General features: G+C 41.8%; 1 protein-coding gene and 1 long non-coding RNA gene across 3 annotated transcripts; one reads left to right on the top strand and one right to left on the bottom strand.

The window, feature by feature from the left end:
* Positions 1-59: 59 nt before the first annotated feature.
* On the top strand, positions 60-19,254 carry LOC121706735. Its single transcript, XR_006031129.1, has 3 exons — positions 60-71; positions 1,135-1,139; positions 19,239-19,254. It is a non-coding gene; the product is annotated as an uncharacterized LOC121706735 (long non-coding RNA).
* Positions 12,742-17,517, bottom strand: LOC121706417. Of its 2 annotated transcripts, XM_042088159.1 has the most exons (15): positions 17,029-17,517; positions 16,424-16,525; positions 16,255-16,326; positions 16,046-16,126; positions 15,872-15,961; positions 15,400-15,721; positions 14,869-15,154; positions 14,717-14,740; positions 14,403-14,612; positions 14,230-14,321; positions 13,981-14,085; positions 13,763-13,877; positions 13,597-13,678; positions 13,228-13,392; positions 12,742-13,133 (listed from the first exon to the last, which is right to left on the bottom strand). In XM_042088159.1, the coding sequence occupies exons 1-15, from the start codon at positions 17,316-17,318 to the stop codon at positions 12,860-12,862; spliced, it is 2,310 nt and encodes a 769-aa protein (XP_041944093.1). In that variant the 5' UTR covers positions 17,319-17,517; the 3' UTR covers positions 12,742-12,859. The 2 variants fall into 2 exon arrangements, with proteins under 2 accessions (XP_041944093.1, XP_041944101.1); XM_042088167.1 differs by having other exon boundaries at positions 16,255-16,525; positions 17,025-17,102.
* Positions 19,255-19,485: the final 231 nt, after the last annotated feature.

Below are 19,485 nucleotides of genomic sequence, written 5' to 3'. Positions count from 1 at the left end.
CCCTCTACTCAGCGGCCATATCGCAACGCTTTTTGGGCACTCATCGGGTATCCTATTCGGCAGAAATGCGCGTGCGCAAGGCTTCAAGACACCAATCTTGCTCCAGCGGCGAGTTCACAACACATGATTGGCACAATGTCTTCACAACACACCATATGATTGGCTCAACGTATTCACATGTCAACGTTTTGCCGAGGAAGGGGTGGGATATGCGTAGACAACGGCTACAAACAAACCCCATGCATTTCTATGGAGGATTTTTGAGTGCTGTGTCTCCTCATTAGAAAGTCTCTGCTATAGGGCAAACAAAGGAGCACATGGCACAAGACACAGGAAGTAAACAAGAGCACATGGCACTGGAGGTAAGCAAAGGAATACAAGAATCAACACACAGGGAAAAGACCCTTACGGTAGCACAGGGAAGATGCTATTGTTGGGATGACTGTTAGCCCTTAACCCAGGAACTATGGGGTCACTTACCATGGGGTCACTCACCATGGGGTCACTCAAAACACACAAACCAGCACTATGTGCAAAGATGGTCATGAAAACAAATTAAACCAACCAATGTATAAATGGGACCTTGGACTGTATTCTCTCATGGACTTCCATTTCTTAAGTATGTCAGCATCAATGAACGTGAGCTAAAATTACAGCTATGGTGTTACAGAACATCAAGAGAAAGCTTCTGACTATTAAGCTACTATTCTACGCTAGTATTCCTTGCCAACTCTCATACACTAATGGAATTTTATGTATGACATTCTCACTTTTACCATCAGCAGTCAAGCCAGGCACAGTTTGAAACCAAAGTCAAGAGCACATTGTTTTATAGTGCAGTCTACGAAACTGTAAAATTCTTACAGTGTTTCCGAAAGTGTGGGCTGACAAGATATTGCAGGTGGGCCGTGAGAGCCTCCTCTTAAATTTAGAGGGGGGAAACATATTGTAGGCCTATGTGATGACATGAAAACACAATTTAGTGTTGTGAAGTAAATTTAATTGAAAACACCAACATGTTCATTAACTCATCTTTTAAAGTTATCGCTAATACTGCTGTTCACAGCTATGGAGGATCACAGGTGTCACTTAAATGGCAAATGAAGATGGTTAATTTGCCATAGACCTCTCCAGAATAAGTCCCGCCTCCGTAACTTCTGTATCCATCCAACTTTTGGTCGTCAAATGTCTATGGGAAATAATATGGCGTTTCAAAAGATCATACCTGTCAAACTCTGTAGGTGACAAAGTAGAAAAAACTGGTGGGCTGATTGGCCTACACACTTCTGCCATCTAGTTTCCACTGGATTTTTTGATTGTCGGTGCCGTTTAAGTAGTAAACGATTATTAATGCTAACCGGGAGCTAGTTCTGATGTACGCGGGCGGAGGAGGGCGTTAGATCTTGCTCACAACCAACCAGTCACAACCTAATGTGATGGTCATTTTCATGTGTGATTCATGCGTGGTTTTTTAGTGGTGTATAAATGTAAATAAAAGTTTGCAAGGTCCAGCCTCTTTTCAACATGACTTAACTTTGGTTTGACTGCGAGTTTGTTGGCTGTAATTGAGATATTTGAAAAAGAAAGAAATTGCCGACGAAGACAAATAACAGATAATGATAAGCAGACTAGGAATCAGAGGCTGAATCGTATTGAGTCGATACCTTTATTTTGGAAGACCTTGATCAGAACAGTAACGTTTTCAGAATGTATTAACAACCTATCAAACATGATGATTTCACGCAGGGTTAGTGCCACCTCCGTAGACAGGCTCTGGTGTCACGAACTCCATTTCGGTGAAGACAAACTATGAAACATTGCCGTTGCTATGCAACCTTGACTGGGGGAGTCACGGCATCTGAAGCGTGCGTTAGCTTAGAGCTTCTTACTGATATATTTCTACTTTAACGGCACCGACAATCAAAAAACCCAGTGGAAACTAGATGGCAGAAGTGTGTAGGCCAATCGGCCCACCATTTTTTTCTACTTCGCCACCTACAGATGTTTTACCGGTATGATATTTCGAAACGCCATGTTATTTCCCATAGACATTCGACGCCCGGAAGTTGGATGGATACGGACGTTACAGAGGCGGGACTTATTCTGGAGAGGTCTATTATAAACAGAATAAAAAAATATAATTTACAAAAAGTATTTTGTAAATCAGTTATTCAATTTTCAATACTCAAAAGGGATTTGCATACACAGCACCCATTTGAAGCTCCTATAGATGGGTGTTTTTCCAACTCCGGGCACTTTTAGGTCCTTGTGGTTGTATTTGTGGAAAAATAAAATATTTTTATTTCAATCATGTCAATTTGCAAAGGCCAAACCACCAGCCTCTTAATCATGCCTATACATTTCTTTTATTGCTCTTAGGGGCTTTTATCAGTGGATTTGGCTGCTTTTATCTTGTCCCCAACCCAGACTTGTAATCTTTAATTGTTAAAATACACAAAAGAAATCTAGATGATTTTGTACATTAACACATACCATTTCAATTTCTAATGCAAAAAAAACATTTTATACTATTCTTTAAGGAAAACATGAGTGTCCCCAAGTTTTCTGTAATTTCCAACAAACTGTTTCCAATAATGTATACTTTTTACCTAAAAAGGTTTATTTGTTTACCAAGGGGAAAAATAGTGTTAGTAAAAAGAAGCAGTGCTGCTGGCGGATTTACCCCTTGCCTGAAATGACTTTGCCTCAAAGTGTTCACCATGAATCACCACATGTGATCATCACATTGTCCCATTTTCTGTGACAAACAGTCCAGAGTAGATAGGCACAGCAATGACAGATGAAAAGACATGCATTGTCATCAATTTAGGCTTATTGATGCCACTTTGGTGCGCTAACTGCTGTTTTTTTATTATTAAAAAAAAGGTTAGTTGGAGCAGGTGTTTATTGAGAACCAGTCCTCCTCTGGAAGCCTGGGGGAAGCCTTCAGTACCCTACCCTCCTGCATGCACAAATGTCTGGCAGGAGAGTCAGGTTGGCTCCACAGATCCCTTGACAGGGGGCCTGCATTTTGGACAACACTTTGAAAAGTGTTTAATTTTCTTAATCATTAAGTTTTAGGTATTTTTTCTTACTCGTCATCTATGCCAAACTCATGACAATCCTTTATGTACCAAATACATACGTTTTTTTGAAGAGTGACCACTAGTTTTCCTGTTTGTCAATTTGATTAGCTGTGGTGAACATTTCTGCACATTGTCAAATTGAAATAACAATTTGTAACAATTATGAATATCAACAGAACTTTACATTGTAAATGGTGGGGTTCATACAGATTTGATTGATTTAAATGTTGCTCGAAAACGTGTTTTTCCTCACTAGAACCAACACTGATGATCTTTGTTGCCTCTACATTATAAAATCATTAACAAAACTTACTTGAACTATCGCATTGATATGCCAAAACAAAGACATGGCACAATTCAGATTCCAAATCAGTGGTTTTCTGTAAATACAGTACATACCGTATCTAAGATAGTTCAGTCTTTTATAAACGCAGCTGTAAATCTACCAGACTATTGCAAAGAATCAGCAGCCTCTCATCCCTGCCAGATTTTGGGAGTCATACCCTTTACCCAGGGCTATCTCCATTGACTATTATCACACTGTTTGTGTGTTGTTCCTGTGAACTGAGACGGAGAGAGAGAGAGAATAAGAAAGTGAAATGGTCTGAATCTCCTCTCTGCCGCTCCAGGATGCTAAAATTGTGTCTGACTCCCTGGGTCGTGACTGTGTCGCACGTGGAGTCCCCATCATGTTCACAGCAGTAGGTCTCCTAGACATCGCTGCTCCAATGATTATTCTCATTAATATTGGAAAACTGGTCTTGTGTGTTTTCCAGGGTTTATTACCATAATTTTACACCTTGTAAACATGCCTTTCCCTTCTCTGTGATGTCACTTAATAACACACAAACAAAAAGTAAAAATTTCCTCTGTAGGGCCAATATAACATTTTGGAGTGAAGTTTGTCATGCATTTGGATAACCTGATAAGATATGGAACCACTACATTGGTGGTGGTTCACTATCCCACTATTTTCCTCTGTGATAAAAAAAAACGTTGGCCAGTTCCAACTCTGATGTGACATTATGGGTTATGATTAGAGCTTTTGCTGATGTGACTGCTAAAGAAACATCCTTATGTTTCTTTATTGTATGTTTCTTTATTAAGCCTTATTTACGCAGCATTTTACAGTGGCAAAAGTCCCCACAGATCCGTGTGACTTATAAATATGCCTTTTATGGGGCTCTTTCTGCCATTTTTTGGGCATGTTTTATGACCCCATTCCATTCTGCTGAGATGCTAATTTCACTCTGGCAGTGAACGAGCTGAATCAAACATCTGGACTCAAATGAGTTGGGGCTGGAGTGTATACACAGACCCAGCTCTCCCCTCGGCCTCAGAGAGCTGAGGTGCATTCAAATTTGCAAACAAAGGCAAACAATCATGCATGTTTGCGAACAGTTCTCCCAGAAACGCTCGCAAACAGTCTGAGGAGGTGGCTCTTAAACATACGCAAACATACCGTACAGTGATGCTGGATGAAGGCGTTGAAATCGAACAATTTGAAATATTTACATAAAACATTGAACTTGAACAGTTTTGAATGATGAAATATGTTTGCTGTGAATGTTCGCCTCTGTTCAAAGAATCCAAACTTACCCCTGCTCTAGGTCAGGACTCTCAGCACATCAACACTGAACTCTCATTCTCTCCACATCATTTTAACAATATTATGATATACTCTTGTAAAAAATACGGGAGGGAAATGTTTCTACAGTAGGCCTACAATCTTTCATGACTGACTACCAACAGCCTCTCGTACATGTGTTTCTAGAAGGGATCTACCTAAGGGTTTGTAAAATCACCAGCAGTGATTTGAAGAGCTATTTTGTTACCTTGACATTTATTGGCTCACCAACAGAAATGATAAACAATAGCTCAGGGTAAACATACTAGAGCTGTCAACTTAGTTAATTTAGTGTGATAAAGCGAGGGTGTATTTATAGATTTTAATATCTATTCACAGAAGTAGCAGTAATATATGAGCAGGTGGGTGTTATGCACAATAACAGCATGTACACTGCATTCACACTGCATTCATGGCACATCTACTGGCTGGAGAAACAAGCATGACTCAGACTGAGGAAATACATATATGAAGTGATAAACAGGCCTTAGGGAAAATAAATACGGATAGTTGGCTTCAGGTATAGCATCAGCATTAGAAATACCAGTTTCTTGCTTAGTTACAGCAGTGTGAACTTCTTTACAAATGTGGAACAACATGAAAGCATTAAGCATTTTTTGTACACTTTAGCACAGTTACACAGAAAAAAAATAATGAATTATACATGCGCCTAGTTTATGGCTTTGTTACATAGACAAAGCATGGTGCAGAAATAATAAGACTGAGAGGAGCTGAGAACTCCTGGTTTTGTCTAGCTTCAACTCCTGACCATTGTTTTTGCCCAATGGGGCATACCCAGCTCAAAGTACGCCACGTACACTTACAATCAGAGAAAGAAAAGTACGTCCCAAAAGATCTTAAAGTCATGAATAATCCATCAGCACACCAGATCATGGCCTTAATAGTTACACTGATCTCTGTCCATTCCTCTGTCTTTCTCTCTCTCTCTCTCTCTCTCTCTCTCTCTCTCCTCGGTCTCACCTGCCATGCTTCTCTCCATTAATTTGCATCAAAGCAGCACAGCATAACATAACAGCTCCATTTCTCGATACCATTGAACTGTTGAACTGTTGAACAACATCATTTACACTATTCAGCCTATCCAAGAATTTCATGTCATGTATCTTTGCTGATGTCGTTTTTGCTTTCCTTTCCTCTTGTTAGAGATGATTCTTGCCTGATGATGGTGTGTGTGTGCATGTGTGTTGGGATGAAATGTGTGTTTGTGATTTGGAGGTACGGGGGTCTGTCTGTCAGGCACCAGCAGAGCAGAACGTGTCATTTCACTATTTGACTCTGGAATGTTCCCAGGCTGTGGTGGTGTATGAATCATTCATGATGCTGGGGCAGTGACAGAATACTGTGTGTGTGTGTGTGTGTGTGTGTGTCAGTGTGCAGATGTGTGTGTTTCCTCAGCCCTTGTGCCGTGCGATGCAGCCCACTGAGTGACAGGATGATGACATGCTCACTTTCATGTGCCTGCTCCAGTCTCTCATTCCTTGCGCTTGGCTAGGACACACTGGCAGATGACCTTATGCTGTACCACACCACTCAAGAGCACCTCAGAGTGGACCAAGGCTTAGGATACACAGGACAGATGGAGGAGATTGTTAATCAGATGACTAATGCATTTAATCGATGTGTTGCATTATATCTGGACAGGCTGTTGGAAATAAACTTGACGACTGCTTATCTAAAGTAATCGTCTATTGGTAATGTCTTTGTTTATGTCTCTTGTTTATGTTTATGTTTCTTGAATTGCAACATTTTGCTTCAACCGCAAGATGTGTTACCGTAAGAGCTTTACTGTGGTAATTAATTTGACTACGTCTGGTTGAGTAAGATGTTACAACCTTCCCCCTGTAAGCTCAGGTTGGATGTTGCATTTCTGTAAAGGGTGTTAACCGATAACTTCAGATAAGCAGGTAGTTGTTGCATCAACTCCCATCACAGTCAATGTCAGGCAAAAGGTATCCATACAGCCTTAAAAAGATCCTTTTCATTTTAGCCACATAAAAAATAGGAATACTGGAATACTATTCAGATTTGAGTCTGGTATCAGTCCTTTTGGATTTGACTATAACAGGTGATTGAACAATTACAAGCAAAAAAATGCTTCTGCACGCAATTGGATAGATCTAACCAGTCATGTAGGTAGATAGATAGATAGATAGATAGATAGATAGATAGATACTTTATTGATCCCCAGGGGAAATTCAAGGTCTCAGCAGCATACAGATAACACATACACATTCTTTAACAGCAGAAAGAGTAATTAAAGTATATAATATCAAAACACAACTAAGCGATAAGGACAGTAGAAGATAAAGAATATGCTAAATATACTAAAATACAAATTATACTAATCTACACTTAATCTAAATCAATTCTAAAAACAGTATCCACATAGTGGTAATTAATCAATCAGAGGCGCTTGCAATGACTGAGGCAGGGACTGAGCCTGTGATTCTCTGTGCATAGTAAGGTAAGGCAAGGTGCTCTGTGTGAATGAGTGTCATGGTGATAGTGCAATGGTGATAGTGGTCATGGTGATGGTGCAAATGAGTCCAACAGTGCAACAATGCAGTGCAGTGCACCAATTCAGAAATAAAGTAAAGTAAAGTCTATATATCTATATATTTAACTATTTTAAGAAAAGGTATAAGTGTGGCCACAGTTCGGCTGTGGCATGGAGGGAGGGGTTATGCATATGTGCTAATGTGCTAATATAGCACGCAAACAGTGAGGCAGAAAGTGGCTAGTGGACAGACAGTATCCAAACATGGAGGGGGTGAAGAGGCAGACAGACTATGCAGAGAAGTCTATCTCTCCTCTTCCCTTAAGTGAAGCATTGAACAGTTCAATGGCCCTGGGGACAAATTACTTTCTCAGTCTGTCTGTTGTGCAAGGCAGTGAGCGAAGTCTCCAGCTGATCAGGCTCTTCTGCTTAACAATAGTGCTGTGGAGTGGGTGACACTCATTGTCCAAGATGTTGATCAGTTTGTTCAGGGTCCTTTTGTCAGATAGTGAAGTGATGCACTCCAGTTCAGCTCCCAATACAGAGCCAACTTTCCCTACCAGCCTGTCAAATCGCCCCGCATCCTTCTTCCTTGTGCTTCCTCCCCAGCTTACTACTGCACAGAAGAGGACACTGGCAACAACAGACTGGTAGAACATCCTGAGGAGCTTGCTGCACACATTGAAGGACCGCAGCCTCCTCAGGAAGTACAGCCTGCTCTGCCCTTTCTTGTAGAGTGCATCAGTGTTGGCTGACCAGTCCAGTTTATCCAATGGAAACGGAACGGAAATCCACCACCATCTCCTTGGTCTTTGAAGTGTTAAGTTGAAGATGATTGAGTTTGTACCATTGCACAAAGTCCTCCACCAGGCTCCTGTACTCCTCCTTCTGCCCGTTCCTGATACACCCCACAATTGCAGTATCATCAGAAAACTTCTGCATGTGGCATGACTCGGTGTTGTAGCAGAAGTCAGATGTCTACAGGGTGAACAGGACTGGAGAGAGCACAGTTCCCTGTGGTGCTCCGGTGCTGCTGATCACAGTGTCAGAGAGACAGTTCTTCAGTCTGACGAACTGTGGTCACACTGCACTGTGGTGCACATGTACAGTTTATATTTAAATCCTTTTGAGGAAGCAGCCTCAATCAAATGCCTCAATCGCTGTTTTCTGTTCATTTTTTTAATTAAGTAATTGCACTGTCGATATCATGTACCCCAGATGCGATAGCAAAATCAAAACATCTTGCTCCTCTAGCGGCAGCCTTTTTGTTGCAAAATCAACTCATGCACCCTCAGGTGACGTGAATGACTGGGTACTGTTGCTCATCATCTGTCCATCTTGGTATTATGCCTGCCCAAATGATTTGATTGACCTGAACACCATAGGTTTGGGCATAGAGACTTCTCAACAGAGCAACTCCAGACTGAATTTCCTCAACTCAAATTTTGTTGATGGGGTAAATTCGGGCTGGCTTCCAAGCTAGAAACTAGACTGCATTTCCGGCGGGAACTGCGAAAGTGTGCTTGCCCTGGTCCGGTCACCAACGTGAGCAGACAGTGGCATACGCTATGCTGAACCTGGCTTGATCCAGGCATTGTAACAGTGCCTTTCAGTTTTGGAGCAGTGGCAATATCAAAAAAGCTCTAGGAGAGGGCTATTCAACTATTAGCTTGCGGGTTGAATGCGGTTCGTTGGATTTTACCTGTGGATTTTTTTCACTGATTTATTAAAACAAATATGAGCTATGAGTGTGAATGTTATATATTCCATCCCACAAATGATGTTTTACTGGTTTATTTGACAAATAATTTATATCGATTTGCTCTATAAAGACCTTATGTCTGTTTGGGATTGTTTTGTGACCCTGGGGTAGTTTTGAGAGCCTATTGATGTAGCCCATCTCAGATGTATCTCAGAATAAAGAAATACTTCATATTACTCTAACCCATCTGTAAATCAACTGTATACTACTGTCTACATTGCACTATATTTCTTGACCTGTCTCTGTATATTTCATCACCTTTCTATACTTTGCCTCACATTGCAACACAGCTCAGATCTTTGGTTGCTATGAAGGCCAATCGTTCTAAATGGATGGTTGCTATGGCCAAAGGCCAGTTCTATCTCTGCCGTTTTCAAGCGGGCATATCGTAGAATTCTGATTAACCTTATCTTATTTGAAACATCTCTATTTTACTTAGCCCACTTCCATACAGTGGGTCCCATTAAGAAGTGGCCACTTCTTTCGCGCTTACCGTGATTCACACAGCAGCATTATTAAATTAATCTGTCACCATATGCCTACGTTTGCAAAGAAAACATTTTAATTTGATTCACATGAAACATTACATTTAATGTGCATGTTGACAATGAGTGGGCTAGTTTTGGTTGTTGGTGGTGTTATTGCATCCCTTAGTTATGCCTACAATGCAAGATCCCTCGCGATTGGAAGCTCCTGTAGACAATAGTAGACGGATTTCAAAACATCGCGTTAGGAGTCCTTGCCACTTCTTTTAAGCTGTCACAGACTTAGGTGCTACTTTTAGGGCTAAAGGGCTAAATAGCAGTCCTAAAGTTACAAGTGACGAAGTTACTAGTGCAAGCATCTCATATCAAATGACCATGGCATTACGCTAAACAACATAAATCCCAATTAGCAACATACATATCGTAACACCCCCAATTATCACCACTTTTGTTCAGAAATTCTAAAACAACGATGTTTTTTAACACTTCAAAATAACATTTACTAAATGAACCTTACATTTTTCAGTAGCCATAGTTGTGTAGATTTGAACAAAATCTGGTTTGGTTCTTAACGGGAGCATTTACTGCCTGAAATATCCGATTTTGTTTACCACGCTCGGAGTTATAGTGCTGGCCTGATGGGTCCCCTATTTACACCGTTTCAACGGCACATGGACGGTTAGACCGAGAATTCTCGTCGTGAAATTAAAATTCCACTGGAGCTCCAAGCGGTTGTGTACACGCAGCCTTACAACACTGTTTACAGCTCCTCGAGTCACGGTAAAATGTCATTTTTGGTACATAGCTAATTTAGATACACCTATGTTGTGGGTGGTTGTGTTTCTATAGGAGTCCGCTGTCTTGGTTTGTATAGAAATGGATATTAAGTGACACATACACGCAAGACGGTGGAAATACGGGACCGGTGGAAATAGGGGGAGTTACTATAGCTAGCCACACAAGAAATTAATGATACTATATCTCTGCTTAGCATGCTTCTCCGCTTAGCATTCTAATAACAGAAGGGGCACTACAACATGACTCATTATGTCTGTAACTCTATAAAACACTTACTTTTATAAAGGATGCACACCATCCAGCACATACACATGGAAACTGATATTTTAGGTAGGCTACTTGGCCACGAACTCAAAACGTGTCTCTCTGAAGCTCTGTTCTAGAATCTTTGCTCTGAAGGTTGCGTTGCTAGGCAACATCAAATAAACGAAATGAGAGTCTTTTCAAGGTATTAAAAGTGTACGTGTGATTACGAATGGATGTGTGTGGTTTGCAATGAGAATAAACAAGAAATAACATTTCCAATAATTTCCCATTATAAATTACATAATATTTGCACCTTCCTTACTTGTGAAGCTCACATAATTCTAATGATGTCACCGTATGTGTAATACAACGTAAATGTATTACAACGATGCCACCTAGCGTTCAGATGTATTTAACATTAACTTGACATTTCCTGCTTGTACTGTCGTCAAATCCATGCTTTGAGGAAAACAATCTTTTTATCATAGTTTCCTCTTCAGTGAGCGATTACCAGGTCGTTTTTGTAACAGAGATGGCAGAGATGGTTTATTGTCCCTAGGTTTACAGAAACACCTATTCATTAGCCTGGCGAGCCAGACCCACATTAAAATGTAGGGTCTGGGCACTCACCGTTCGCAGTGCTCAGTCCGAGGGGCGGGATAATCAGTTGTCTTTCAAATTCCCTCTGCACGCAATAGGATATTTGTTTTCAAATAGCAGGGAATTCAAGCCAAACCGTTGCAACTCTGCCATCAATCATTATGTTAAGCCCACCAAACTATACACGATTTCAATGCCCTGATTAAAGGGGAACTCAGCAAGTCTAGCCATTTCTTCGCTGGTTTTCACTTTTGTCGTTGCACGTTTTCTCAACGAGCTCCCCCTACAGCTCTGGGACGTATATTCCACAACACCGTCGTAAAAAAACTCACTTGCGGCACCCTCCTCCCCCTTCCCCCTTTCTATTGCTGCTGATGAGCAATTGTTGCCAGTCAACTTTTTCGTGTGGAGCAATGTCTACCGAGGTGAGTAATATATTACACAGTATCATAGAACATTGACATGTACATTTTGTATTGTGTTATCAACCATAAGCTGTAACAGGGGTTGTGCGGATGAAGCTAGCAAACGTTACTGCTTATTCTTATAGCCCCCACGACGATAACGTGCACGACGATAACGTTAGCTAAACTTGGCAATTACAATGACTGTGTTTAACATTTTATTATTGAACAAGTGTAGATCAGAAAGGAGTTAGTTGACCTAAGTATAAACAATGCACGACCATTCATTTTCCTTAACTGGGTCATTAAAAGTTAGCGTAATAAATTAGCTCCTGACAGACTACATGAGACGCTGACAATGTTTCATCAAATGACAACATTACAGGATTCAACTTCGACTTCGGCCTCGTCCGAATTCACCCCTCAGGCGATAGGAAGTGCGAGAGCTAAACCTACAAGGCCAAGGGCACCGAGGAGGGGCACAAGACAGAAGGACCTCGAACCTGATGTCCAGAGCAGGCTGAGGGAACTGCGGGAGAAAAGGACTGCTGAGACAAAGGTTTGTTTATGATCACACACATATAAATCTTACTGTTAGCTTTTGCCTGAATATGTGCATCTAATAAAACAAGTAATGTGTTGTAGGAGAGAATTCATTCTCTGGAGCCTGGCCAGAAGGACGTACTCCTTGAGAAAGTACTCTCTAGACTACCAGGGTTGATGTTTGACCTGTTATCATTGACGGAGGTAGCCCAGCAACCAGACCCTGACCAAGGAGGACTTCACTGGTGCGTGTGTGACCATTGCCGGGATATGGCAACGGACATCGAGAAGGTCTGCTGTCGCCAACCCCCCGAGCACTGCATCAGTGAGATGGCATACATGGCATACTAGGTCTTAGACGAGGGGGTGTTGCGCCTGGCCCGTAGAGCTTGGAATGACATTTTTGCCATAAATGATCACCAGGAGCCAGGGGAAGAGCAGCGACAGTATAGACATTCAGCCTACCACCAGTTTGTGCTGTGGCAGTATGGCCGCCTTGGAATAGGGAACAGGGTGGTCATCCCAAGCTGTTGCGTGTGGAAGATTAGAGACTCCTTTCCTGACCCAAGGGGTCAGTACACAGGCTTTAGAGTGACCCGTCATGTTTGAATTTCACATTTTTTATTGTAAATAGTTACGTCAACCTTTTTTATTTGTTTTTGTATAATTTAAGACACAATTGTTTTTTTTTAATGTGTGTTTATTGTGTACAATAAAATATATAATTTTCAAGAAAACTTTGCCATAATTTCAACTATTTACACATTGACAGTTGTAAGAGGGAATAGTGTCAGTTCTCTAGGGGTTTGAGGTCGTAGACTCCCCTCGTGACACGTCTTTGGATGAGCTCCGACGTGGGCGGTGATGGCTCTGCAGAGGAAAGCAAACCAAGTCGCCTGGGATCTTCTGGCCTTAGCGTGGTCTTGCGGGGAAGGCCGGTCCCACTCTTCAGCCTCCTACCAAGAATGGCCTTCTGGAGGTCAGGGATGTATTTGTATTCCTTCTTCTCCTTGATTGTATACACAGCCCAGTTTTTTGATTTTTTATTGTACGATTTTTTGTACCTGGAGAGTAAGGGCAGTTAGTAATATGCTCATTTACAAAAGTTTAAACAAAAATTATATAAACAAACACTTTATTCTTATACTAAGAGCTTACATTTTGTGGCCATCCTTGTTTAGTGCTGGCACGCGTCGATTGTGCATATTGTAATCAATCGCAGCCAACAGGGTCCTGGTCTTGTACACAAATGGAGTGTACGACATCCGCTTCGCTGCGTAGAGCAAAATATGATTTTGGAAACTCTCCAAATCCGACGTGGTCCTGTGAGTGTGTTTGAGGCAGAATAATTGAAGTTAGAAAATCTCTCTCACCACACGTCTACAAATCTGCTGTAACCCTTTCCTTATGTACAAAAGGACCTCAGCTCAGTCTGTCAAATATTTCATTTGATAAGGAAATAAATGAGTACTGCTTGAGTGCACAATTAAAAACACAGCAAATGCTAAAACGAGAGCAGATGATTACCTGAAGTTTAGGAACTTCCTCACAAGGTTCAGCCATCTCTTCTCAAATACAATTGCAGCCAGGGCCCGGTGAGCTGCTGAACCTGTAAACACATTATATTATGAGTGAAATGAGTGCAGTCATGTAGGGAATTCATTTGTGCAGTTTTATTTTCCTATATGGTCACCTTGCTCCATCCAAGGCTTGTCTTGGCTGCCTTCCTCCAGCGGCTCATGCTGACAGCAACCGGTTGCCCAAAAATGTTCGTTGCGGACATGATGCATCACACCAACCCACATCGACTGCAAGAAAAAAAAAAATTGTCACCTGTACAATATATACAACTAAAAACCCAATCTGTCACAAACTGTTTTTACACTACACATACTCTACTCTCAAACATACCTTGAATTCCTCCTCTGTGGAAGCCTGTTTGCTGCAGTACCAAAAGTGGTTGACAATGTCTCGGGCCCAGTCCTGAATTGGATTCTGCCCCTTCACTGCTCCAGCCTGATTACGATGCACATCAATAGCAGTGTCAATACACACCTATAAAGAACCTCTTCTGTTGCCATGATGTGACAGGTAAAATGTTTGTCCATATGGCATTGTTGAGAGTACCCTGGCAGTATGATGGTGTGGATGGAAACATACCTTTCGAAGCCTTTTGCTAAGACTTTTAGCAGCATGCCAAATGTCAAGCGAATGCTGTAAACCCCATGCTTTATATCGTCCACGTTCAGGATCTGTAAAAAACAAAAGACTTTATGACACAATTACAATATGAAAGTCATGACTTCAAGTAACAGCACATAAGTTCTACTTACTCAGCAATGCAGTGATCTGTGGGTGAGCATCAGTAACCACTTCTTTTATTTTGACATTCGGGAGCAGAGCATCCATGGTGCGAATGAAGCATTCTTTCTCCATTATCACCGAGTTGCGACTGGTGTCCCTTTTGTCCACAGTAACAATGTGGAGGATGTCTCGCGAGTCTTGTTCGATTGTTGTATATGTGCAATATTGAGCACAGTGTCCTGAAACATAAGAACAGTGGTTAAGCACAAGTCCTTAACCACACAGAATAAACATAGCACAAGTTCTTAACCACACAGAATAAACATATGCACTCAGAACTTACCAGGAGAGTCCATTCGGCCATCCCCTACAGCCAACAGATATTGAAATAAAAGGTGTTAGAATCAAAAGTCTGAGTGAATATAAGTCTTGGCTAAACATTGATTTCTATATATACCGTATATTTCTATACGAAGACACAAAAGTATGCCTCACCTAGGACAACAATATGGTCCTTTTGGCGCATCCGCTCCAAGACTTCTGCCCTGATGTTGTCCCAGAATTCTTGGACAGGCTCTATGCAGTATGCGTCTTGGATACGGTAGTATGCGGATTCTGTTACCATACCCATGGCCATGAACTTGAAAAGCAGAGCTACTTTTCTGTAGTTGTTGCCAGACAGAAGTATGTTTGTGCTCAGCATGAAGTCCCCACCCTGCATGCCAAACTTTAAAGTTGGCTGCGAGTTCCATTTCCACTGGCTGTGTCCGAAGGGGCATAACTAATGTAAAGGGCAGAAAAAAATACATCAAGACCAATCAAGCAAAACAAAACGGGTATATAACAGCTACAGTATGTGCGACCAAAAACAGTATGTGCCATTTCTATGCAAGCCTTCACACCTGTAATGGCCACAATCAGCAAACTCTACAAAAAAAATCACCCTCCCCCTGCCTTTTTATTTAGGTGCGAGGGGGGTTGGAATCTAATTTACATGTAAATTCACATTGTCTAGCACCATCTTACCCATTCCAAAACTGCTCCAGTCCCCCGAGGTTTCAGGGTCACCTGAAATGGTGGCACACCAGGACATGGAACACCAGACAGTCTGTCCACGTGCTTGCAGTTCTTGAGGGGTAGTTTCAGGTGCCGAGCAAGTAGAAGGAGATTGTCATTGTAGGTAATGTTGGCACATTTACCAACCAAGTGTTCCTCTGTAGTGACTCTCTGTTGGTCCGAAACAGATTCTGAATCTGATTCCTCTACAGGAGGAGCAGCTACAACAAAATCAAACACAGCTTCGTCCACACTGATTTCAGGAAGCTTGTCTGTTTTGGCACCAACATTTCTGTGTAAAGAGACCAAATATGAATACATTGATCACCACATCAAATTCCTATGAACTATTACATAATCAATCTATTTATTACATAATCAATAAATTCATCAGTGTAACAAGCAGGCAACTACCTTGTTTATTACCAACAAGGACATTTACCTCAAATGAAGAGATGGGACAAAGTCCTCATCGGAGCTGTCCTCATCTTCCAGATTACTTGGATGAGCCCAAAAATCATCCATGGCAATGCTGTGAATGAAACATGTATGTAAACACCTTAGAATGGTTGTATGAATCAGTGGATCTAAATGAAACACAATGTACATTACTTACTAGGTATTCCTCAAATCATTGAGCGCCTCTTCATCTGGTGAATCTGGGCTTTCGTCTTTAGTGATATCCAGAGAGTGCATGCTGCAAGCATAACAATAAACACATGACCAACTACATAAACAGATGGAAAGTAAACAGAAAAAAAATATATACACCCAAATCAAATCCAAATACACTACAGCACAGTATGAGGTGCAAGGCAAGCTCACCTGGATTCCAAAACCTCTATCTCTCCCTCTCCAACCAGTGGTTGAACACCAAGCTCAGGAGCTTGTATTTCTCTGATTGAAAAAATGTCAGTCAGTCAGTCCATTAATCACTTTCTGCAATATCGTCTATGTCTGAAACAGCGGTCCTGTGGGAGGAAAACAAACTTACAAGTCACGATCCGACTCCTCGCCGATACTCGACACCACTGGTTGTGGTGGTCTGGACTGGCCCTTGCGTGGCGTGTATGTGGTCACTTGCCAGCGCTTGTAGCTACAACAAAATCGAGAGAACAGGCGTCACCTTTGCACAATCTAACTTTTCTACACAATGTAAAACAGAACAGACATTGATGACTATTGCTAATCCATGACGAAATATGATGCTTCGAGACTTGATAACTAAACTGAGACGTATTTTTGACCTAGGCTAAAACACGTATGCAGAGACACTATATCAGGGTTGTTAGCCTAGGTTATTAGGTAACACTATACGGCCTAGCGTAACAAGCAACTGTGCATATACTTCCAATATAAGGGACATACTGTACATTCAACGAATGCGTAAACCTCGGTTGTCTGGTAAATTTGCCACATAGATAGCAGCAACCCCATGCAACAGTAATCTACCGTACTCCAAAAAAACGGGTTGGCTCGCTGGCTAGCTAGCTAGCCACTAGCCAGCCAGCTACCGGTCACGGTCATGGATTGAACACATTTACAAACACTAACAAGAATAAGAAATAATGAATAAACAGGAAATAAAGACGTACTTACAATTGCACTAGCAGTAACGCCAGGTCAGCATCTGTTTTGCATCCTTCGCTTTCCCTTAGCTCACGCCATTCCGTGAACGCACGACCGATGTTTACTCTTGTGCGGTCCCTCGCTCGGTCAGCTGCTTTCTTCCTCTCCCTCGCCTCCTCCGCCGAGAACCGTCTCTTCTGTCTTTTCGCTGCCTCTGCCATGATGACCATCAAAAAAATAATCCATTTTCGCTTGCTCTTATAGCTGGCGTGGCTAACCCGGTACTGAGGGGGGCGTGTGCGTTTATGGGGAGTTGCCATAAAGCAGTTTGTGTTTCTCGCTGGTTCTCGCTTCACACGATACTTCCTGTTTCAAACCTTTTGGGACGCTAGTCCAAAAGTTGCAAGGTTGGTTTTCCGCCTGGGGACGCTAGAGGGAGCCGGGAAAGTCACAATTTTCACCGGAACAGGTCAATTAACCATCCAAATGATTTCTAAACGGGTTTATTAAGTTGAAATAGTTGCCAAGTTCCCCTTTAAGTTTCGATTTCTGGAGCTCACAAGCCAACGGAGAGTTGCTAGACTAGCCCTGGCAGCCGCTAGGGGCGCGTCTAGATTTCTAGGCTACCTATTCATATTAATACGTATGGAAATCAAGTTAACGCTGCCAACCACTGTTTGTCTATTACATGGCCCAGAATGCCTTGCATGTCTTTACAACAAAACAACCCAGTAAAACCTAATTTCCCGTAAACATATGAATTTGCATACTTGTAACATTTTTAATAATACTCTCCCATCATGACATTTAACAATAAGGAAAAATTTAATTTGAATACCATCAATGTGAAAACAACTGTATTATGTAAGCTATATATAGCTACTGTTCTCCTTGCCATTTCAGTTCGTAAGTCCATACTATCCCATGGCAGAGCAAGGATTTCATGATCGAAACTTTAGTTTCGCTTTCTATTCAATCCAATATGGCGGAAGAATCACAAGGGTCAGTGACATCATTTTCAATTTCCACACTACCGGCCGGACGTTCCAGAGTTGGACCGGTGGCGATATCTCAAAAGGTCTGGCCAAAAATCAGGCTTACAGGAATAAGAAAACTTAAGAAGAACAATAAGTGTGCTGCTTTGCAAGCACACTTAATAAGTGGCCATGTGGACTCAACTTAGACTGCATGCTAACATGAGTGAAACTCCTCTAATTCAGAGCCTGCTGTGCCATTATCATACCTTTCTACCAGTCAAATTAGATCAAGCCTTTGCAGTGGGGCAGAACAAGGAATAATACAATCCAGTGATTTTTATGTGGATGAGATGTAGTTTTAATGACGAACTTGAAATACAACCTTCTACAGACTGATTAATTTCATGGCTTTCAAGCTTCAGTTTGTTAAAAGTCATAGCCCACAATTTCCCTTATCTCGCTAAAAGGTCCCTATAAGTTCCTTTTTGGTATGAAAGGTTGCACAACACATATGATTATGTGAATTGATAATGTAAAATTAGATTAGAAAATAGTTGTTTTCTGTGGTAAAAGAAAAACTCTAATCTATAGTTTTTGAAAAAGAAATAGGGGGCCATTTTGATATGCTGCACATTTCCTCAATGTCAAAGACCTTTCAGGTTATTATTACCTGGTGTCATACGTGACGTCTCACTGGAGAAATATTATACATTATTCATGACCTCATAATGCGACTGGAAAGGTTATGAAACAGTAACTCACAGAGATTAAGCAACTTCATTCTTCAGCATATTGTAGCATCCTTGACTAATAGAATTATGGTGTGGGTGATACGTACTGAATATGTAATACGCTAAATAAGGATCATTATGCTTGACTTAAGAGTGGCATGGTGGGCTGCTCTTCAGTTCAGTTCAGGTCCTGCTCAGTTTCCTCATTTCTCTATTTCCATTGAGGAGCTCCAAGATCTGGTCTCTGCCCACTCACATCCGTCAGTGCATTCTGAGGCCTGACACTGACAGCAGGCTTAATCACGCTATAAGCCCTCTCGCAGTGGCCTTCAGGCCATATATCCCTCTATTAGGGTGGGAAAATGGGAGACTTTTCATCCCTGGTAAAGATCCAATACAGGGTAAGGTGCTAAAGTGGGAGAATGGATGGGAAACCTAAAACCTCAATATTGCAACCCCCCTGGGCTTTTGTGAGCAGGATATATGGGGCAATGCTACAAATAGGCTCCGCTTGCCTGCCTGGCTGAATGAGGCTGGAGGAGATGCAGAGAAGTCGGCAGCAGACTTCCTCTCTTTCGGTGCCCTCGTGTTGCTGTCACGGTGATATGCAAACCGCTTGGAGGCCATCAACCCCCCCCCCCCCCCCAACACACACACTCACACCTCACAAAAAATCATAAAGCTCCATCTGCCCTTATAAAGTCAAGCGGCTGACTGACAGCCATCACCCATAATTCCTGCTGCTGTGCTGAAGGTTATGGGCACAGGGCCGTGGAGCA

Source organism: Alosa sapidissima, chromosome 1 (assembly GCF_018492685.1).
Source record: "Alosa sapidissima isolate fAloSap1 chromosome 1, fAloSap1.pri, whole genome shotgun sequence".
Lineage (NCBI taxonomy): Eukaryota > Metazoa > Chordata > Actinopteri > Clupeiformes > Clupeidae > Alosa > Alosa sapidissima.
This window is presented reverse-complemented; position numbering and strand designations above follow the sequence as displayed.

Bases quoted from the DNA above. Each gene is read 5' to 3' on its own strand.
- LOC121706417 (XM_042088159.1), bottom strand. From the start codon at position 17,318: ATGGCAACTCCCCATAAACGCACACGCCCCCCTCAGTACCGGGTTAGC. The intron at 16,127-16,254 runs GTGAGCTTGCCT...TTATGCTTGCAG, and splicing joins ATAGAGGTTTTGGAATCCAG to CATGCACTCTCTGGATATCA. The intron at 13,393-13,596 runs GTAATCATCTGC...ACACACTCACAG, and splicing joins AGGAAGTTCCTAAACTTCAG to GACCACGTCGGATTTGGAGA.